We start from the raw sequence: 23446 nt of genomic DNA, 5'->3' as shown, positions 1-23446 counted from the left end.
AGCGGTGTTTTGGTTCTCAGCATTTCACACACAGAATGGGCAATCCTGCCCTCCTCCCTGAGACTCCCAGGTTTTAACTCGTATCACCTTGCGCTTTGAAAAGAAATAGCCACCCAAAGGGTTTATATATTCCAGTCTGACTTATACTGTGAATATCACTGGCTGGTTTTCCTACCTTCAGGGAGGAGGGGATCCCTCCTTCCCCTGCACAGAACCCTGTGTCTGTTCTCACACTGGAGGAACTGACAGAAGAGCTCCTCTGAAAGTGGGATGTTGTGTCAGCATTGCTGAAGGCAGAATTGAGCCCAGTGTATCTGACATTCCAGAATGGCAAATCTGCAAGTACAAACTACTTAGACATGAAAATCAGGGAGATTCCCAGCTAGTCAACCTGCCTGGGTAAATGCAGCTTTTTGTGCGCATAGAAACAGCCAATAAAGTCAAGTGGTGAAGCTTTACCCCTGAAAACAGTGTGTGATAATTCTGGAGACTATCTTTGACTCTGGCATTAACTACCATCTTTATACTCGGGATTTACGAGTCCAGGCCTTTGAGTATAATTTCACTCACAGGCATCAGCCCTACTGGAATTAAATGAAAACCTGCCCATTGCCAGAGAGCAGCGTTAGCCCCACCAGGCTCTGCACTATCACACAATGCAAACTGTCAGCACCTCAATCAATACCCATCCATGCTCAACAACAAAGACATAGTGCTTCAGATGGGGGATATTAGCCCTATCAGATTCAGCAGCTGTCCAGGCAAGACAGGATCTGGGACACAGACTGATCACACTTAAGATATATCACTAACTACAAAAATGGTAGAACTGTGACGCACTAGCAGTAACGCTTTTGGAATGTGGAGTGTTTGCGTTAATGAAACAGTGAAACAACAGAAAAACCCAGCTAATTCTGGGTCTAGGGCTGCTGCTCTATTCTCCATGTTGCTGTGCCTGCTACAAGGATCAAATTTCATGGTTTATTGTTCTCCCTCCAACTGGCCACCATCCACATTCTTCTTCCATACAAAGCTGCACCTCTTGCTCCAAAGAAGAGAGAACTATGCCTTCTTTTTATAAATTTTAGTCACATTTTCAAACACACACATAGAAGAAGGAGATGACCTTTAAGCACTAAATGAAATTTCAGGGAATGCTGTTACTCTTCTCTGAGCAAATTTCTATGAATGAAGCTAAAAAAGGGAAATTTTCCGCCAGAAATCTACTAATTTTTGAGATGCAGAAGTAGTGTTCCTGTCTTCTGAATCTTTAACATTGTGCCTTTTAATGAAACAACTGCTCTATGCTTGAAAAGTCCCATTCATCACCTGCCTTAGGAGGGAATTGGCATTGAAATTCTTCAAAGCTCAAATTCAGCTCTGGATATACTGCTGGAAATCAAAACCACAGTCACTGGGGCTACTTCACTCTAATGCAGTAAAATTGGTACAGTGCAGGTGGGGTCCAACATTCAGTACCAATCTCTCAATGTAAATAAGAAATTTATTGCAGACAAATAACAGATCTCCATGCTAGATTCCAAGAAACATCATAAGTATCTCAGACTCAAGGATTCCTACACAGAATAATTTTCCTATGTAATCTTTCTTTTAATTCAGCACTCAGGATTAATTTTCTTCTATGAGATTTGCAGTAAAGTTATCAAAACCTTACAAAACGCTCCACTTCTGAACATCCACCATCTTTCTTAAGCAGCTCAACAGACTGTAAAACTGAAGCACTGTCATCTGGTGTATAATTATTGTACTAAGTCTTCCCTGTAAAATGAGGGAGGCACCATAAGCTTACCTAACTAGTCTGAAAATGTAAAATGTTCATCACCTGTAATCATTGTCTTAACTGCCTTTGATCTTTACTGATAGCAGCAAGATTATAATTACTCTCTCTCTGACAGTGAAAATCAGCTGAAAATGCAGCACAGGCAGAGCACCAGAAAAGCTGCTTGAAGAAGAAATATTTTGGCCAATTAGACACTCACTTCAGGATTCTATTATTTATTTATTTATTTATTTATTTATTTATTTATTTATTTATTTATTTAATGTGTCTAATCAGTGATGCAAGGGGTTCAGAGGAATAAGACTAAAATGCAAAGCAAGGAAAACTGGGGCACAGAAACCTCAGGAATCCAACAAGGACGTTCCAACTTCACAGACTCAGTGGTGAAGCCAAAAAAATATAACCTCAAAGGTTACGAACGTATGATCAAAAGTGAACATGTCACTGTGATTAACAACTCATTAGTCCTCATGCAAGATGCAGGAAAACACTATGAATGTATTCTTCACCCACACCTGCCTCCAGAGTACAACATCTAGTGGGCAGTAATTCATGGAAGTGCTGCACTTTGTTCCTTTCAACCATGCCTATCCACAGGCCTGGATCCCAAGCTAGCACAAGACTTTCTACTCTCTGTTTAATCTGGGTCCCACCGGACACAAGCAGGGTCTTCATGTGCTTGAAGCAACAAACTGCTGAAGGTCTTTGTTGAATAATGGGCCTTTCAGTGGTAACCTTTTAAAGAGCACTAGCTGTGCCCCATTGTTGCCTGTTCACCTGCATAAGCCACCAGTCCTTCCCCTACCCCTGCTTCAGGCTGCTGCATGAACTAAGGGAGAATGGAGTGTGCACAACTTGCAAAAAAGCGAGTTGATCCTGAAAAGGCATAGGGGCAATGCGCCTCACTGGCTTACCACTCAGAAGCTGGTATTTAGTAACTATCCCCCTCTTTCTCATTGCTATCACAGGACATTATGATATTTAGTTACACCAGAGTTAACACCAAGACTGATGAAATCCCCCTTTTAAAGAGCCAGTCACTTTGCAAAGAAAAAGAGCAAAGAAGACATGGCTCTAGGGTGCATTTCATACTTCAGCTCTCAAGCAGATCCCAGCAGAATTTCAGCGATCAGTCTCTGCTTTGCTGGGAGAGAAGTGTCTCTCTCAGTCCTTCCCAAGTTGCTGATTGTGTGCACAGCTAAGCAGCTTGGAGGAATCTCACAAAGCGTTGGCTCAGCCTAACAAAGCCCTTGGTTTGGTGGTGAGATTCAGTGTTTCCAACTATTCTTCCAAACAAAAAGACGCTTATTCCTCACAGCCAGGCTGCTCTCAGACCCAGTTCCCGAGCCCTTCCCTGCTCCCAGGACCCTGTTCACAGCACATCTCTCTGATCTGGGGTAGTAGCAGATTCACACCTCTCACTGAGTCTCACTGAGAAGGTTGCTGGACAAAAACCAGGGCTGTGCCTCTCTTTTGCTAGCTGCATTTTTGCATTTACCAGCTGGATTGGTATCACAGATCAACATGGGTGGGGAATGGCCCTCATCCAAAGCAAGAAATGGCTTCTGGCAAAGCTAGTAACAGGTATTTCAACTCTGCCTCTTTGCTATTCAGGAGCTGTACTGTTTGACTGCTGTCCATGAAGGACAAATTTTAACTTTACTTCTCACCCCACCTGATCTTTTCTAGCCTCAGAAGCATAACACAGAGATGAATTTGTTGAAGGACACTAAGATAAAAACAAGATATTCCCTCTGAAAAGATAACATGAAACATGCAATGAAAATATCTCTGGAGCTTATAATATAGATATAAGCTTATAATATAAGAAACTATCACTGATACATGTAAAAACAATTATTTTAAAATAGCACAAAGTTCTCCACCAAGCTAAAACAAGCAATGCATGGTGGAATGATGGTACATTCTTAGTTGAAGAAAGAAATAAATTTATTCTGATAACACCAGAGATTTTTATTGCCTTGTCCATATATGAACTGTGCACACCTCAGAAATTTAGTGACATTTCATTTGAAACACAAATGAAAAAGCAAAAATAAGAAAATAAATGATTTGGTATTTTCACATAAGCCATGTAAGATAGAAGAGAGGTTCTCACCTGTCTGCTTTGAGATGGCAGTGAGCCAGCCTGCATCTGTCTCTGCATCCGATGTGGCTGCATTAGTTGTCGGAACTGCTGCTGAAGAAACTGGCTGTTGTTGGTCTGCTGGGACTGCTGTGTGGCTGGAGACTGCTGTGTGGCTGGAGACTGCTGCTGCTGCTGCTGCTGCTGCTGCTGCTGCTGCTGCTGTTGCTGCTGCTGGAGATAGTGAATGAGGGACTGCTGTCCTTGTCCTGCTGTCAGAGGAGACATTTTTTGAGTAGCTGGCTCTGAGGCAAAGTGAGACAGTGGTTTGGTGTTGTTGAAAGAAAACTGGTCTTGGCTAACAGGGCTCTCATTCACCAAACCTGGCTGTAAGCTACTGGATGGCTGTTGCATAATTATGTTCATATTTTTGGTCTGGTTTGTACTCATTGATTTAAAAAGCGAGTTCTGCATACTCGTGGGGTTGCTGGTGGGAGTGATGCTAGAGATTAATGTACCTTGAGGACTGAAGGGCTGCTGATGCAGAGCAGGGCTTGAGAGCTTTTCTGGCCTGTACATTGGAGAAGGTCCAGTATTTGTGGAGGGCATGCTGGCAACCAAGTTGTTCTGTGGACTTTTAATGCTGCTGGCTGGCAAACTGGCTGCTGTCAGAGCAGGCAGCATGGAGCTCTGAGGGCTGAAGGGCTGCTGGCTCAGAGCTGGACTGGAGAGCTTCTCAGAGCCATAAGGGGGAGAGGGGCCATTGGATGGGGTGCTGCTGGAAGTCATGCTTGAAAGCAGAGTGTTTTGAGGACTCTGAATGTTGTTTCCCGGTAAATTATTAGCAGGCATGCCAGACACCATAACATTTTGAGGACTGAAAGGTTGATGGTGTGGGGATGATCCCGCCCTGTAAGGTGGAGAGAGACCAGGAGGAGACATAGTAGGCCAGCTGGGAGCCTGTACTTGTTGCTTGGTACCAGACACCTGTTTGCTGGCTGCCAGCTGCTTTAGCTGCTGAGCATGCCAGTTGGAGCCAGGCATGTTGGGCAAGGGTACTGGGAGCATCGGTGGTGGCTGGTTTTTGTTTTGAGCTGCTGTAGAGATGGGTGATGCAGCAGGTTTGTTTGAGGGAGGAACTTGGAAGTTAGCTCCAGCAGATGACGGTCTCATCTGAGGGGATCCTCCACTGGCTGGATTGCAGCCTGGAGAAAAATCTTTGTTAGCAACATGGTTCTCCAAGTGGGAAGTCTGCGGGGAGGACTTTGAAGTAGTACTTATGTTTGGTTGGGAATGACTTAGACCAAGTGGATCTTCAGCCTTGCTGCACAAAATCTTCTCCAGATCCAGGTCATTGGGAGATGGATCAGGCATTTTGGTCAGCTCTTCCAATAGATCTTGCAGCTCTTGGTCCACAGACTGTAAGCTGTTTCCTTTCTCATCATAATGGACGATGTTGTTGGTTTGCCCTTCTATTGACCCCTTCTGATTTATTTCTGTGTTGGGTGGCACTAAGAACGGGGAGCCAGTGCCACCACCATTCATGTGATTGTTTTCGAGGAGCACTGGGTGCCCTGTGACTCCCAGGGAAGAAGCGCTGTGACCAGTGGAGAATGGAGAACTTTGCATTTCTGGGCATGCCATGCTGGGATTGGCACCTTGGCTCATGGCAAGGTTTACACTGTCAAGACAAACTCTTTTACTGTCATTTGGGAAAGTGACATCAGGCACGCCACTGGAGGCAGGAGAGCTATCATCTTCCAGTTTTCTTTTAATGGATCCCTGTAACTGTGAAAATATAAAAGGAAGATGAAAGGATCCATTATTGACCAGATTCTGACATGTGCTGAAGCTCCACAATACGACACTGGGTTGGAGATAAAGAAAATTAAATCATATAATTAAAAAGCCAATCATGTGAGACAAATTCAATCAGGATTTATATATGTGCAACTTCACCGAAATGAAAATAGTCAGACAAAGGCTAAATCTCATGAGTTGGCTTTAAAACAGATGTTAAAGCTACAAAATACTGTCTGTCATGTGAACTGTAATAGAAGTTTTTAAAATAGTTTCTGGTTGCATTTTATTTAAGACATTATACTCCCTGCATAACAAACATGCCAACATTTTATGGTAACATTTTTTAGGTCTAAATGGCAAATCTGAATGAAACCCTGGACTCAATTTAGTGACCTTCTGCTAATGACTCAGATTAAATTCAGACCTGAGATAATTAAATTGTTTTACATTCTTTATAGGCCAAACATCTGAAATAACTAGCATACTTTCTAAACAAACCAAAACAAAACACATTTTCTATCTAGCTATCTATCTAAACAGACTTTCAAATTTCCTAATCATAGATGTTTTAAATTCCAGAAAGAGTAAAGAACAGCTAACCGTCTTAAATTTTGTTTATTCTATGTCTAAGGCATTGTGAGCTTCATTCTTTTGAAGGATTGCCACTCATTCATAAAAATGGACATGTTTTCAAAATACAATTATATAAATATCTTGATCTACAAGAAATGGAATAGTAAATTCACAAATCTTAGGGAAAATAAACCTGCCTTCTCCATATAAAGAAAGTGAAACTGAAAACAATGCTTCTCATACTATTTCAGGATATGGCAATCTCTTCAACATAAAATCATCTATGGCTTTCAGTTTTAACAAGCATGACCTGTATGTCACAGGATTAATCAGACCTTAACATTGCTGCTTCAAGTTAAGGGAAATAAGCATTATGAACTTGTTTATCAATAGAGGGAAGCAGTATGTAGAAAAGTATCTGATCAGCAATGGGAAAATGAAAGAACACTGGTTTCTCTAAGCCAGCTCCCAGTAAAGCCTCTCCCAGCTCTGGGCTACAAGTCCATGTGCTTCATCATGTAGTGCTATAAAAAAAAAAAAAATCCCATCTCATAAAAGCTCATATCACCAGAAAAGTTCCTCCCACCAAGCCCAGCATAACCAGATCCACTCTAGGGCAATGCTGCAAATGATCAACTTTCAAATTTTACAGTAATTTTTAAACACATCACAGTTATGCCTCAGTCACTGCACAACTGGTGCTCTCAGACAACAGTGTCACAGCCCTGTCATCACAGAGTGTGTGAAGGCTGTAGGGCACAGGGTGGGCACACCATGTACAGCTCCTTCTCCACTGTGAAAACTGATGTCCATCCCTAAATTCAGCCTATCTTCAGGAAATCACCCACAAACATGTATGGCTCTGACCTGGGAATGTGGAAGGGCTGCCTGGTGGCTCACTCAGCTGCTCTCACACCTCTCATCACTTATTTCTAAATTGGTGGGCAGAAGGACAATGGCAGATTTGTGCCTACAGTTGCTGAGAATGTAGATGCAGTTTGGGATTAGTATCAGATATTGTCATGCTGGTATCCAGTTTACAGAGACATTTGGAAGACAGTGAGATGATAAAAGCTGGTTATTCATGACCATCATGGTAGGACTGCAGACTACAATGTGCTGCTGAACAGCTTTTAGGAGGTGTTCATCTACCCTCCATCACCAGACACAGCAGCTTTGGCATTGTGGCAAAGAGACCTTTGGGTATTTTCCCTTTACTCCTCAAGGGAACCTGTCCCTTACAGAGTTACTAGTGCTTGTCTCTGGTGATCTTCAGTCACATTGCTTTAACATGGGCAGTGCTCAAAAACCACAGGTGGAGAGAACTGAGAGAGAGCTGCTTCCAGTGCACATTGTCTGGTTACCTGAGAGCTTCTTTGGGCAGCAGTGTTTGTGCTGGGCCAGGATTGCTGTTCTGTGAGACTGTCCCAGTGTCACAGCCAGACACTGCTGCACCACCAGACATTTGCTGATGAGACCAAAATTGTCTTAGCTTTAGGAAATGGGATCAGGCCTAAATCTTCTCTCAAGTGTTAGTCTAGATGGATGAAATTGTTTTCCTTCATTTTCTCTGCTAAAACTAAGCCAGAATTGCATGTTTCAACAGATGTTGCCCTGTGTAGCCTGAAACATGTTGGTGGAGCATAACTACATATATTTAAAACTCAGACAAGTATAGAGAGCATTTACAGGGGCTTCACTTATCCAAAAGAGAATGTAGTCCCAAGTTGCACCCTGGGAACCTTCAGGCAGGAAGTAGTGGGGGATCTCCCACCCTTGGCCAGCTGACATGCTGGCATGCATATCCTTGCCAGCTTTTCCTTTGTCATAGGACATTCCAATCCTCTGAGTTATCAGGGAAAAATGTGGGGTTTCTAAACACTCTGAAAAATAGTTTTTTAACTGTTGCACTGGGGAATAAAATGTGATGGGAAAATGAAACTTCATTTCCCCTAGACTGTTACTAGATATAAACAGATAAAATAAGGCCATAGCTTTCTGATGGCACAGGTATTCCAAAACTGGGACAGGACTTTTAAATAGGATGCTGTTGCTTAGCCCTCCTGAGAAGATTTACTGTAAGGGAGGCAGTGAAATTAGCTGGGTGTCATGTTCTCTTGAAAAGCAAGATTCCTGTTTCCCATGAGAGTATTTGCACAAGTACCAAAAAATCCAGGAGACCAATTTCTCCCAGTGCAGGCAGGTATTACTCCACAGAATTTAGTAACATTGCTTTTGCTTAAGATAGATTTGACTACAGCCCCAAACTTGAGAGAGAAAGATACGCTCCTTAAAGCAACTAAACAAATTCTAGAGTAATTTTGGTTAAAAGGGGCACTTGGGTACCATCATCCTGCTTCAAGCACATCACCAGTGTAAAAAATAAGCCATGGTTACCAGCACTGAAGTATGAAGTTTCCATTATAAACAGAAATCCCTCCTTGCTCTGACTGAGAGATTGTTTGCAGTGTTCCCCACTGACACCTCAGTGGTTGTTACTCCCACACAGCATGCTCTGGGCTGGTACTGGCTATGAGGAGCCTCAGCTCCCAGTCACTGCTCTCCATGCACATGCTGCTTTGGAAATCCTGACCAGTGCAGGGGACAGTAACACAAATTTGGCTCAGACACGCAAACCACGGAGGTGGCAGGAGAGTATCAACAAGGCACTACAACTTTTAGAACTACGGGGTCCTGACCTCACTAATTCAAGAAGCTGTTTTTTGCAGAACACTCATTCAGTACTCCCAGACATTGCAAGACTATCTCTTTGAAGCCTACCTATGCTTTTCTAGACTCTTCCTTACCAAAAATATTTTTATTATCCATTTCCTTCATCTGGTTCCAGATTCCCCAGGAAGGACCCGATTTATTCCAGCTTTCTCTCCTATTCTTTTTTTTACACAATTTGGCAAAATCAATAGAAAAGAGAACACCAAAGCATGTTCTTCCCCTTTCTCTGCTGATTAGTATATTGGACAGCTCTGTTTCAAATTGAATACCTGAGAAGTGAATGGAAATATTTTAGAAATGCATCACACACACACAAACACACACACACACACACACACACACACACACACTCTCACTCTCCTAAGCTGGCTGAAGGCTGCCTATGGCTCAATATGGGAAAGCTTCATTCAGATGTGCCAGCAAGGATGAAGCAGACAAGCAACAAAGGGGCTCTTGTGACATTGTCAAAATGCATTAAAATGCACTGACATGCACAGGCTAAATTCTGTTTGGGAATAACCTGGGTAACAAAGGCAGCTCTCTGATTCAGGGAATATCCGATTATGAGTTCTCCATTATCTCAGGTTTGCTTTTAGCAGTGATCTCCAAACCAGCAGGCTGTCTTTCTGGGAAAGACCCAAGTTACGCAGGAGCAGCAGTGCTGGCTTGGCATGGCAGCACAATCAGAATATATAACTGTTTACGCTGCTCTGTCCACAGAAGCTGCACAGCTGTGGTTACAAACAGCTAATTTGTCACACACTCCCTCCCTGCACCAAACTGATTCCCTCCATGTGGGCAGAGTGCTCCACAGGCTTCTTTTGTGCAAGGAGGAAAAGACAGCCTCAGCAGGAGATGCCAGTCATTGGCTGTGCCCTCCCCGAGCTGGGCTCGCTGAGGCTGCTGTGAGGGTGATTTGGACATCAGGCACCTTTCAAACTTAGGAGATGGTGCTGGCCTTGAGGAACTTACTCAATGAAGGCAGAAAGGAAGGAAGGAAGTGGCAAAAATTGAAGCAGAGTGATCGTATTGTTAACACATACATACTGTGATAGTTCCATTGGATTTTAATAACCAACCACACATGGGCATCTCTGGACTGGCTCCTGCTTTACCAGCATTCAGCCTTTCCTCTCTTGTAACACATCAGCTGTCCTCAGCTCTCCCTGTGAGCCAGGCTGCCCCATGGCACTCCTGCCAGCCCGTTAATTCTTCACCTGGAACTCATGCTTTCCTTCACCTGCAAGTGGGAACCTGGGAAGGAGCAGCTGCATCCTGTACTGGACAGCCTTGTTTCTCCAGCCTCACAATTGACCCCTCCACCAGAAACAAGCCACCTCTAACCAGAGATTCCTATTTAGGTCAACATATTGCAGAAATGAGAGAGGAAAAACATTAAGCAAGGTATTTCAGTGCCTCTTCCTGTGCCTGCAGCCTGTCAGAGAGTCAAGCCTAGATTTAAAATAACCACAGGGTGCTGATTATTGATCTGCACTATCCCACTCCACTCACTGCCAAGGACAGATCCAACCCACAGCAGTGATTCCCACACCTACACAGCCTCTTCAAGTGAGCACTGAGACCAATGGGATACTGCCATCCATATCCTCCCTTGGCAGCTTCCCCTGGGTCCAGCAGCATGGCCAGAGGCTCTCCTGATTTAATAAATTGAAGTTTATGGATCCATGACTGGGATATCCACAATGGAAGTCAGAAAACCTTCTTTCACTAAGAGTCTCAAGACCCTTGTAGCCTTGGGAAATCCCAGGTGTTGGCTTTTCTGTTTGTTTAATTGAGAAAATTATTGTAAAAGGAGATGGGGTGGGTGGGGAAGACATCAGTCTCACCACAGATCCTGGGATTTGCTAATGTGGTGGCAGCTTTGCACAAAGCCTTCCAGAGCAAGACACCTGGAGAATCCAGGTCACTAACAGGCTGCTAAGATCTGGCATATCTGAATCACTTTGACAGATGGAGCACGTTTAATTTTTGGTGTAAGGACTGAGCAAGGCAGAAGCTTGAGATAAACAGAAGTATTTTTTCCTCCCAGTATTTTCTCAAGGCATATTGCAAACTGCTCCCTCTGCAATGTATAAAACCTGAGTCTAAGGTTTGCTTAACTGAACTGACTAGAGAATCTATCAGTCTCTGTCTCTTTCAAATACTAGACACTGCCAAAACTGGAAGTATGCATTTGCCAGAAGCGACCTATTTGCAGCATTCAGCAATGAAGACTTCAGCCTCTGTAGCTTCAACAAGCTTCAGCGAAACCTATCTGCCCTTCAGCCCAAAATGTTTCTATCTGTTCTGACAAAAACAGTCATGCAATGAGAAAACAGAACTGGCAATTTTCCATATAAAACAAGAAAACTTCACAACTTTTTTCTCCCATGCCTTAAATTCACAGTTTGGAAAGTTTTGTGCTCACTTTTGCTCATTTATCCACACTCAAGATAGACTTTACTGTTCTGCTAATATTTAGGGATAGCTGGTGAAAAAGAAGTGAGAATATGCCTTTGTGTTTAAACACTGGAAAATGGATTTGATATATAACATTACCTTTTAAATAGTTACTAGCAGACCCTTTGTGTTGGGTAGTAGACCAGCTTGCACATGAACAGCAAACCCCAAATTCTCCTGGGCAACAATCCCACTCCAGTACAGCAGGACCTGGCACTGCAGTAAGTGCATTTAGCATCTGTAAGTTTCTGTTTGTGCATGCTGGCTGCAGTTTGGTAAAAGACACTCACATTATATTCCTAAATACAAGAAAAAATGTCTCCTGCTGACCAATAAGCAGCCAAAGCAGTACCTGAATATGAGAAACATAAACGACATTTTATCAAAGTCATAGCTCAGACTACAAGGAGAACTCAAGGAGGCTCAAGCAATTAAAACTACCACTCACTTTCTCCACACTAAGATTAAACATAAGCTAAAATCACATTCTTCCTACTACTTTGGGCTGTGCAACCCTTCTGATTCAAGCAATTTGAGCATGGATGGATATTAACTTGTCATTTTCGTGTCAGGAAAGAGATCATAATGCAGTTCCAAGCTACCAGAGGCATGCACCAGTGTGCTTAAAAATTGCAATTCCCCAATTCTTCAGGTAAGGAGTACCAGAGTAAAGTCCTCTTTAGGGTCTGTTGGGTACTTGTAGGCTGCAAAGGTGGAAAATCCATTTGTAATGAGATGTGGTGGTAGAGACAGGATTATGAGTAGAGAAACTTCACAGGGTAGATTTCCTTCTATTCATCATGCTCATAGGTAACTGGAAGGGAGGATGTAGGAAAAGTAACCAGGGTTGTAAGCAGTTACATGACATTGGTTATTAGCAAGCTTGTATGCATTATGTGGATTGTTTTTACCTGAGCTACAGCTTCTCCCAACTCCTATCTTTAAAACAATTATAGTAACAACAGGTACTAGAAGCTGCAACTTTGGTGTGCACATGTAAATCACCTCCTAAACACTGTTGTTATATTTGGAGAGTTTGATCTCCCATCAGCACACAATCATCAGTTGATTTGACAGAATATGCGCTGATCCTTTACTTGCACCACTCATTGAGATCTTCCCCAGTTATTCCCTCAGTAAATCAGGAACCTCAAGCTGTGTCAAAAGAGAAAGAAAAGAACAAGGTGTGTGCTTTTCCTTTATAAATCTCATGCTCATGTTGTGAGTGCGAAGCTGCAGGAAACAGGGGCTGTGCTCACACAACCTGTGAGTGTGCACTGTCAGAGACTACAACAGAAGGTTCAGCTTCCTTGCACGGTGGCTCCAGAGCTGTTCCCTGTGACAATGCTGCAGTACCACAGTCTCTTGTTTGACTTGAATATATGTGAACTTCTGAAAGGTGACTGCAGACCTGGCACTCTCGCATGGCCTTCTCCCCTAAGACCCCATGCAGCAAGGGAAGTATTCCTGGCAGCAAACATTGAAATGTGCCCTTTAACTGGTAAGCACAGAAACCCCAAACATCATGACCAGACAAACCAGAATAATGTGATTTTACAATAAACTTAAGCCACAGAAGCTAACAGGAAATTCAACCTGGACTACCATGAGCCTAAGGTTTCTTTTCTTCTAAATTTTAATGAAAAATTAAGGGGAAGAAAATACTACAAATATGATTTTCCCATTCACCGACTGTGTGAATGCAATTATACTTATAATGATAGAAATATGTGTGATCTATGTCTTGCTTCCAAATGGAACAACTTACAGCCTACAGAACAGCAAGTTTGTGAACAAGATTTTTCTAATTACCCCTGTGCAAAATCACAGGAAACATCACTAATGCCTGAATAAAGGTATCAATGTAGGATGGGTTCCAAGAATATAACTATTTTGTCATTTTACACAAGCAAGATGCCTGCAACAAGCCAAGTGGAATTCACTATAAAGAAATTAAAAAAAAAAAAAAAAATCAGTAGCTTTGATACTTTTCAGGTCAGATGGAATTACCAGACTCTCTCGGTAGGCACCAACAGAGATCTGCCCTATCAAAACAAATGTTCAGAGCCCTTTCATCTTGTCTTTCCTTAGCAATTAATCTGCTTTTGGTGTTAATGGCACTGTTAAAATGGAAATTTTTCCAGGAAAAATATTGCTGTTGACAAATGGATCTGGAAAAACAGGACTACTGCCTGCTCCTGTGTTGTGCTGCTAGCAGGAGATCTCTGTACAGATGCCTTGCAATTAGTCATCTGAAGACTTACAGCAATCACGTCATGCGTATTGTTTGGCTGTAACTTCCACGTTCCATTTAATGACAAGTGTTATTAACCAGACAGATGAAGACCGAACAAGCTCTTCACCTCTTGGTTTTAAGCTGTAGTACAAGAGCATTTCTTTCAAATCTGGCTGTAAATCAAGATCAATCTTAGACTCAATGCCTTTCCATCAGTATTACCTCATCTTACCTCACTTTTAATACCAGCAGAATTGTTTTATATATTTATTTATAGTCCATTAATTTAGAAGACCTATGGAACACTTTGCAGTAATTTTGTAGACTACATTAATTTCTCACAGCAATGTCTAGGTTTGAGAATTGCAGATCCTCTCCACTGAGCAGAAAGTGATGTTTTTGCTATGTGTGTCTCCCAGGATTTGTAAGATACTTTTCTCTCTTCTTTTTCAGGTCCTAACACTGGCACAGTTATGCAATCACCACAAGTAGAAGAAACAGGATGTACGTGTTCCTAAATTATGAGGTAGGTTTTCCATTTACTAGATAACCAGATAAAACCCAGTCTGACACTTCTTTTCTGCTACATATTGTGTTATATTTTTAATATCTCAGAACACTTAGTCCTGTGGTTTTACCAAACTACAGGTGCCATTCTGTCAAAAGGTATGGTTGGGGAATTAATAGCCTGGAGGCAGAGCCTCCAATTAGGTCAAACCTAGGGAAAAAAGCTTTAAAATTCACAGAACAGTAAGAAACAATGTGATTTCAGTCTGAAAGAAGGGCGTTTTTATTTCAACAGCAGAAGTACTCACACTTACAGCCTCCTGTGTGAGGCCACCCTGAACGCTGACACCAGCACCCTTACATCTGCCAGCCCAGTGCCCTTCTGCTGACTGCCTGCACTGGAAAATGATCTCTTACTGATTCTGGAGCTCTCCTCTAGGCTTGGGCAGGACAAAACATTTAAAAGAGCAGTTTGAAGTTTCTCCTAAGTGGTATCAGAAACTGGAGCACAACTCTCAAGAAGGATGGAACAAGTGGGCAAGGAAAAGAACATCCTGAACAGCATCTCTCCTCCTCTTTGATGTTCTCTGTCTTTCAGAAAATGAAACAATAAACAGCATATTGACTTATACAGACCCAAGAAAACCAAGCCTCACTTAGGGAAAACAAATAATCAAATGTGTCCTGCAGAAAAGTGGGTGTGGAAAGAAGTCTGTATAACAGCCAGAAGCAGAAATCTTTTGTCAGGCAAAGGAATGAATATTTAATTTGTTTCTGAACAAATTTCAAACCAGTTTCATCTTTACCAACCCAGCACCCCTGCTATTCTCAGCGTGCATCAGCTGGAATATGAAAATGATTAATTGGAAACATGCTGTTTGTACACACCTTTCCTCCTGCAGCAGGAAGATGACCAGCTCAGCATACAGCCCTTCCTCCTGTAATACCTGCTCCTTGAACATGGCTCTTGAATTTACCCAGGAACCTTTAAAGCGATTCTATATGTCAGTGGTACTATAAACCCTAAACCAAACACAGATGCTAGTCCTGAAGCCTTGTTCTGTACAAAGCTGCTTAAATCTTGGCCTCAATTAAATAAATTGGTTGGACTTGATGATCTTAGGTCTTTTTCAACCTAAATGATTCTATGAATCTATAAATATTTTGGGACGCTGACTTCATCAGGGATGACATTTCACTCTTTGCTCCTTCCTCCTAACTAAAGGAGTGAATTAAAAATACACAGGAGTTGAAGAAATTCTCTGCCAGAATATGCAATGCCTAAGTTACTTCAGTTTTAACCACAGAACCTCTCGACTTGCTATAGATACCAGTTCACCTCTGTCCTAGAAGCAATGTTAATCACACATTCATCACTGCAAATTGACAACATAAATGCTGACTTATGCAAACAATGTTAGAGAAAATAGTGTTCTTGCTGCAGAAGTGAATTACACAGCCTTTTAAGCTTTCGATGCTTCTCAGTTTTATGTAAACTCTAATTTCTAAGCTTTTGTTCTGCCTTGAATGGTCACACGGTTGAAAGCCACGAAGCACAGGATGTGTTCCCACTGATATTAAAATACTGTTTACTAAATCATGCATATAAATGTAAAGAAGAAACTGTTTGCAACCTACTGCGTTAATAAGAGATGATTAATAAAACAATACAATTCCAAGTATCAACATGTGGAATGTAAAGATCTCATCTCAATCATACAACATGATTTTTTTTTGGCTGTTTTTTGAAGCAAAGTCTCTGCATTGCCATGCAATCACACTAACTTCTGATGACACTGTATTTGACTGATTAAACTCTTAATTGTGCCAATGCTTAACCTCAGGAATACAAGTGGCCTTTTTAGATTTGAGCATGTGATTGCACATTTGCAAGATCATGACTTTATTTGCATATTCAAATTCCAAAACTGCATCTTCCCTTTGTCTGTGTAAGGCCAACTATAGCACTCCAAATGCTAAACAACCACCGTAGAGTTGGACAATATTTTTAGCATCTCTGTGGTGCACTCCTATCTTTAGCCGCTGTGTTCACAAACAATCCCACAGGACACTGCATAGCTAACATAGCTCAGGCTCTTCACTACATTCCAACTTTTCTCCCAAAACATGGTGAAAGCAGAGTATAAAACAGACTAGCTCAGGACTTACTACAGCTTCCAAAGATGTATTGTCTTGAGCAGAGCAGAACTATTTTCAAGGACAAAACCAATAAAAACCTCAGCACATTCTACTCTGGAGTGGTGATGGAGCTTGCTGTGACTTCCTCGGGGGAAAATACAGCTCTACACTCCCAAGTTTGCAGTGTGCAGATAAATCAAGTAGGACAGTGAAGGATTTCTGCATGTTGTTTCCTAGCAGGATGTGCCCATGGGTTCATGGCAAATTTCTCATCAAAGCTTAACCCTGCAAGAGAAGTTAATAGTTGAACTTGCCAAATCATCACAATTTCTAAATCCAACTGAGCCTTGTTTTTACAAAGGGGCATATTAGACCAGTGAGCCATTTTATGAGACTTATGCTCATGTAATAAAAACATGTGTTAGCTCTTGAGTGCCAAGTACCATTCTGGAGGGTTACCAATCCCTGATACAGACTTTGTAGCCAGACTGCACTTATCTGTCATAACAGAGGAGGTAGTTTGGAATACACAGGATGAAGCACGCCGCACCACTTGGGAATACTTTACGTGGTCCTGGTATCTGTAAAACTCTAGGGAGACGAACTGCAGCAGGAGAAAAAGAGCTTGAAACTCACTGCTAGCTGTACTGGGACAATCTCATGGAAGCCTCCTGGATGGCTGGAGCAACCTCCTTCATTCCCTTTAGGAACTTTTGCAATGGGTGCAGCATCAACATGCAGCTGCAGCAGCTGGGTCAACTCTGAGTGCATACGAAATGCTTTTAGAGTCACCTGCATAAGGCATTTCAAAACTACAGGGATACCACAGAGAGAGAAAAGACTCATCAGGGTAATGGGAGTATTAATCAGATGATTGACCTTTGAAGCTTTGAATATGAGTGCTTTGCACTCTGAGCTGGAGCTGCACATGGAGACAATAGCCTCCGATACATTGATTTATAGAGGAAGTACTGATGTAATTCCATATATCCTGTTAATGGTGAAAGGAAGGGAATTATCTAAAGGAACTACTTTTTTCATTAAGTGTCTTAGCTAAGCCTTGCAGATGAGCCTAGACACTTGGCTACAATTTAATTTCAAGGGGACAAGATAACCTGAAAACCCTCAAAAATCCCTAGACCTTTTGAGTGCTTCAACATAGTTGTTGACTCCTCATTTTCCCATTTCACTTTTCTTCTTTCCAATAGTATGTGTGATCAAACATTCCCTCATCAGAACTCTTTAAACACTAATGGACTTTCAAAACAAAGTGTTCATTTGCTTCCTCTACCCCGCCACATATATGGCTGCATGTCTGGGAGGTGAGAACTCAGGACAGGACTAGGAGAGTGTCCCTTGGCTCTGCAGCAGCAGCAGAGCAAGCAGAAATGCACAGGAGGCAGTGGCCAGGCAGTAACATGTACCATGTACTATGGCTGCAATACACCATGTCTACAATATATACATGTGCTTTTTTTATTTTTGTGTTCTGGTCAGAGTTATTTTTTCTTTTTAAGTTTAGCACAAGTTCAATTCAGAATATCACAGTTTTTTGCCCAAAGTGTTCACATTACACAACATGAGTATCAGGTTAAGGAGAAAGCCAAAAAAACCCTGCAGGTACTTTGATTTTGAGCCCTTCTTAAAGGACTTAAATTTTCAAATGAGTAGAGGCTTTCTCTCCACCCAGAGAGCAAGGCTGACATCCTAGGTTATAGTCCTTATCCTAGTAAAGGCTCCTTAATTAAGAAATGTAGGTTGCGAGACTTGGCCTTTACTAAGAAACATTATTTCAGGAAAACTCACTGTATGCTTTTGAACATCAACACTTAATTACCCTTCTATTTCCTAATACAGACATGATGTCTGGAGTTGAACAAACACATTCTTGAAAGGTCAGAACACTTGAACTATGTGTATCTAGTTCAGGATGACAAACCTGTTACTGCTTTTTAGCTATGACATTTCAGTTTACCCACAAGAATCACACTACTTCCCCTAAAAGTTTTCAAGCTCGAGAACATGCTCTTCTCCCAGTGTCTGAAAGTGAAGGCAAAACTTTTTCTACATAAATTTATCACAGCTGCCACTGAATCTTGTGACTTACTGAGACTTCTGCCTTTCCTCCAAAAAGGGGCTTGAGCCACCAGTAGACACAGGCACAGGGACGCCCTGTCCACTTTGAGGAGAGGGGCTGGCTTGGCTGGATGCCAGACAATGGAAAGCTGCTGTCCAGGCCAGCACACACAATCATTCACCAAACTCTGCAAACCTGAATGAACAAGTATGAATTCTCTCAAACCACACAGCTGGAGGGCAGGTAGCTCTTCATTTTTTTTCTGAAAGAATGGGAGGAACCTCCTCTTTCAGCTACTAGTCAGTGAGGATATAACTGCTGCAACCATCAGGAAACAACTGTCTGAATGGCAACATGGAGTGTTCCCGGGGAGATGCAAAGACTTTGCAAACTGGGAACAAAAGTTTGGATTTCCTGGAATCGTTCTCATCTGTCACTAAACACTGTGCTGTGTCCACCTTCAAGTTTCAGAGCACTCAAGGAATTGAAGGGGCACCAGTTTAACCCTAATCCAGAGAGGGGAGGTTCACTTAATTTCAACAGAGCTGCCTGAGATTACCTCATCACTTCAGACCATATTCCTTCCCTGGGGCTCAGAGATCCTGAAGCCAAGGCCACTCTGAGCTAGCTCTGGGACTAATTAGCACGGGTGGGCACTGTGTTAATGCAACCCGCCTGGCTGGGACATGCTGAGACCTCAGCAGGACACTGCATGTGCTGTGCCCAGGTAGTCTCAGCAATCCTAAGTGGAACTGTACCGAGAGGACACCTTAAGGACACCTTAGGCACAGGAAAATGACTGCCTTCTCTAAGAAATGACAGCCCCTCAGGTGGAAGTAGCTGAACTCCAGCTGAGAAGCACTGACTGACTGCAAACACAGTGGAGATAGGTGAACCACTACAAGGTCGCTGAGGGTAACCATTTTATTTCACATTGGCACAGAGGCTGTCAGGTAGAGGCTGCACATTTCTTCTGTAGAAGGAAGGAAATGAAACTTCTTCAAATGGACTAACTTGAGTACTTCCAATGGCTTACCATGGCTGCAACCCCTCACCTCCATCCATACCTGTTCAAAGCTCTGTCAGGACCTTGACAGCATATCCTGCATACATCACAACCATCAATACCCATTTCACCAGTCTCTCATTCCCAAGTTCCTATAAGAGGGCCTACTTCTCTTCTGAAGCAAATTTTCAGCAGTATCCCTCCTAGTGCCCACCAGCACCAGCATGGTTCCTCACCAGGGCACATACCCAGCCCTCTGCACTTCATCCCACTCCTGTGGAGGAAGAGATCTCCAGTTCTACAAAACTAACTTCCTATTGAATTTGCTTGAAGAGACTGCAAAGAAATTGTACCTGGTTTCCTGTGCTTCAGCCACTGCATTTACCAGACATGATGTGGGAACCTTATTTATGTATGGCAGCAATTCTTCCCCTTCCCTCCATGACACGTTTGTGTAGCACACCAAGACCTGACCTTGCACTTTTCAGTGCAGCCTTTCTTACACAAACATTTCAGTCAGATCTGGAGCCAAAAACAAATAGAAAGCCAAATACATTACCAAACACATTATTTTTTTTTTTTTAATGAAAAAGGCTGACACCCTGTTTTATACCTATTTGCACACAAATCTAAAATGTACAGTGAATTTTTAAGTGCATGAATTTGATAAGATCAACAAACATTAAAAAAACTCAACCTATTTTTACTCCTTCTGATACTGGTGCAAAAACTGTTAAACAATTGATATTATTTGGGCTCTGTACAGACATGAGAGGTGCTGATGAATGAAAAAGGTGCACTGTGATTAAGCACATTTGTTAGGAGGTTTCAGCTGTTATATTTCTCCCTTTTACAGTCATCTTCACTTTGCTTCTATTTCAAAATCTAATCAGAAAACCAACACAGAATTAGTCCTTCACCTTGTTTCTTTGCACAATTGTTTGGACAATGTATTTAAAATAGCACTGTTCTAACCTGGCAGCATTTTTTATTTACTTTATCCAGGCATTAATGACAGCCTAAAGAATAAGGAATTGTCATCAGATACAGCATGTCTTTCCCTAGTAAAACTACCTCTCTTGTCCTCTTGAGCACCTATAGTTGAAATACAATTTCCCTCTTTTGTTTCCCCATTCATTATATACGAACATGGACAGATAAACATCAAGTGTATCTTTAAAGGAAAAATGCACCACAATTTATCAGTCCTCCAATGCAAAAAAAAACAAAAAACCACAAACTCTTCTTTAATTTGAACTACTTTTTCTTAGTATACAAGACACCAAGAAGAACACATGGGAGAAATGGAGTGACATCGGGGCAGACTGTTGATTTACAGAAGTTTCTGCTCCAGCTGTGCCCTGCGTGTTGCCTTACACAGCGTTTCCTGGTTTCTGTGAGACAAATCTGCTCTGTAACAAGACAGACAGTAAGTCAGAAGCGGCAATTTGAGCAACTCCCTGAAAACAAACTTTGCTTATTTACAATGCAGTGTTTCTAGTGTGGGAGGTGGAACTGCACTGCGGGAAGGAGCTCGCCAGGCTCCTGCGAGCAAGCTGGGCCCACAGCAAAGCACGAGACCGCACTCCTCAGCTCTGCCAAAAAATGGGATTCGTGGGGAAAATGACAAGCTGGCCAGAAGCTGTGTCACCAGGTTTCCTCACCAAGCACACTTGTTCAAGATAAGATTCTGCTTGTCACTAAGTGCCCCCACTCCCAGGGCTCAGGGTGTTGAGGGCCTCTCGGGATGGGGCATTGTTACGAGGGCACCTTGGGCAGCTCTTGCATAGCAACTCTGAAAACCATGGGCTCTTCAGGACTGCCTATTTCATGATGCCAAAATGGAGCTGTTAAGGGATTCCTAGATGGCTCTCACATTGTGATAGTCTGGATCTCTCACTGACCCACATTAGTTTTGGGTTTTCTGAAAGAGACCAAACTTCTTTTCTCCCTAAAATGTGCAGAAGCTTATGGATTGAATGGGAAGGAAGGAGAATTAATCTCAAGTACATTTCCACTATTTTCTAATGATTAGTGCCTAACTCTAAGAGTAATCCATGAGCCAGGAGGAATTTCCATTACCCCCTAAAAACATGTATATTTCCATATAAGAAAACTTATTTAAAGGCAGCCTTTACCAGCACATAGTAAGCTCCTGGCTTCTGAAGCACATGGCTGTCAAAAAACTAAACACTTTTAATAGAAACCTGGTCCATTAACAAGCTGAACCATCAAGCAGCCACACAAGAAAAGCAAACAACCACAGGAAGAGCTGCTGTCTTTCCATGCTGAACACAAAACTATTTACAGTAAGTGAAATAAAGCAGCTTCTAATAATGCTTTTCCTCCCTCTCCAATGCATCTGCACACAACTTTCCCTTCATTTCTGATGCAAATTTAAAGAAACAAACCTTGTCCTTGCCTGTGCTCACCTGTTCCTGGGGGTTCCTTTGTGCTGATGTCCTCCCAGCAACCATTTTGCCACATTTCAGTGCAGCTCTCTTTCAACTGCAGCTCTCATCGGGTCCAGGCTCTCCACTGCCCCATGCATCAAACAAATTTCTGTTTGGGTATCTCAGTGATCATCAGTATTATTCTTTAAAATAAAAGCAGAGCTTGGGCTTTTCCTCTCTGAAATCTGTCTTTAGGATATTCTGTACTCAGAACAATCTGTATTCAGTTTTATGACTGGACCTGAGCTGGTGAAACAACTGGAAACTTTGCTGCTGATTTCAGTGGGCATTTCTCTGTGTATCCACTCACAGTTTGCTCTTTTGAGGATTAAATGACCTCCACAGTTTCTACAGCAATACCAATACTCACCCTCACTTTCTGCATACCTGTGCATCTAGACATGAACAGAGATTTTATTGACTCTGAATTCTCCATACTTGACTTCTCAAACTCCACGTGCAATAAAAATAACTAGACTACAAGGAAGAGAAAGCACATGTTTAATGCAAACAGTTATAATTCCAAAGCCTTAGACAACAACTAAGATAAACCCAGCATCAATGGCAGTACAAGCTGTGCTGTGTGATTCAAAGGGGGTCCTTAAGGCGCAATTTGCACTTAATGCTTCTGCCATTAGCTCAGGCTTTAGGTGAAATGAAACACCCCACCTCATTAGGCAGGTGAAATAAAATGAAGGTATGGTTTACATCACTCCTACTCACTGTGGGAAGAACCACACTCAACAGGCAAGGTGATGTTATATCCTCTGACGAAGATTTAATTTCTGTAATTTTTATTTCTGAAAAAGGATTGACCCCCTCCACTCAACCATTTTAAGTATGTTCCTGAAGGCATTCCTAACACAGCAAATCTGTGTGCAATGCTCTCCTCAAATCCTTTGCCTTTCACATATAGGCCAGCTGCTCTCCAGACACAGCACTGGGCTACAGAATCGGGGTGCTGTGATTTATAGCCAAGGTGCTTAAAATAAGGCGATCTAACTATTGACTTGATAGCACACAAAGTCTGCAGTCAGCAAAGTTTAAAAAATTCAAAATATTGACAGGATCAGACAAATACATAATGAGGGAGTTATTAAAATGCAAATTGCCTGTCTTCTGGTACTCCTATGGTGCATGGCATAAAACCCCAGAGCCTGCATGCCTCTAACTCTGTGCTGGTTAGGAGGAAGAAAAGAAACAGAGCTGAGGAAAATGAATGGGCAGTGCTATCATAGGCCAGCTGGATGGGACCCCACATCATGGGGATCCCCCAAAGAAAGACAATGACTACTGTGAATGGGAGGCATTGCAATAACAGGCAGCCCTGCACACACTAGACCCCAGACTTTTCCAGGATTTCAGAAAGTTCCTGGAGCAGAGGAAAGCCCCATAACAACAGTTCAGTGCCATATCTATATGTCTATTTTGGGGAAACATCCAGAAGTGAAACTTTTTGCCAGTTGGTGAAACTTGATATCAAAATGCATGAAAGGCACTGCATTAAGATTTATTTTAAAAACCGAAAGTCTAAAGAAAGGATGCAATGGAAATCCTCTATCCAATCTGCTC

General features: G+C 42.2%; 1 protein-coding gene across 6 annotated transcripts in view; it reads right to left on the bottom strand.

Moving 5' to 3' along the window:
• MAMLD1 (mastermind like domain containing 1) overlaps positions 1-23446 on the bottom strand; it is a 129488-nt gene that overhangs the window by 30582 nt on the left and 75460 nt on the right. For 4 of the 6 annotated variants that reach the window (XM_056491828.1, XM_056491825.1, XM_056491826.1 and 1 more), the window contains one exon: positions 3921-5675. In XM_056491828.1, coding sequence (XP_056347803.1) covers positions 3921-5555 — 1635 coding nt within the window. In that variant the 5' untranslated portion in view covers positions 5556-5675. The remainder of the gene's footprint in view (positions 1-3920; positions 5676-23446) is intronic. The other 2 variants (XM_056491829.1, XM_056491830.1) reach the window with 2 other exon arrangements.

The sequence above is a fragment of the Oenanthe melanoleuca genome, chromosome 4A (genome assembly GCF_029582105.1).
Source record: "Oenanthe melanoleuca isolate GR-GAL-2019-014 chromosome 4A, OMel1.0, whole genome shotgun sequence".
In the NCBI taxonomy this organism is placed as follows: Eukaryota; Metazoa; Chordata; class Aves; order Passeriformes; family Muscicapidae; genus Oenanthe; species Oenanthe melanoleuca.
This window is presented reverse-complemented; position numbering and strand designations above follow the sequence as displayed.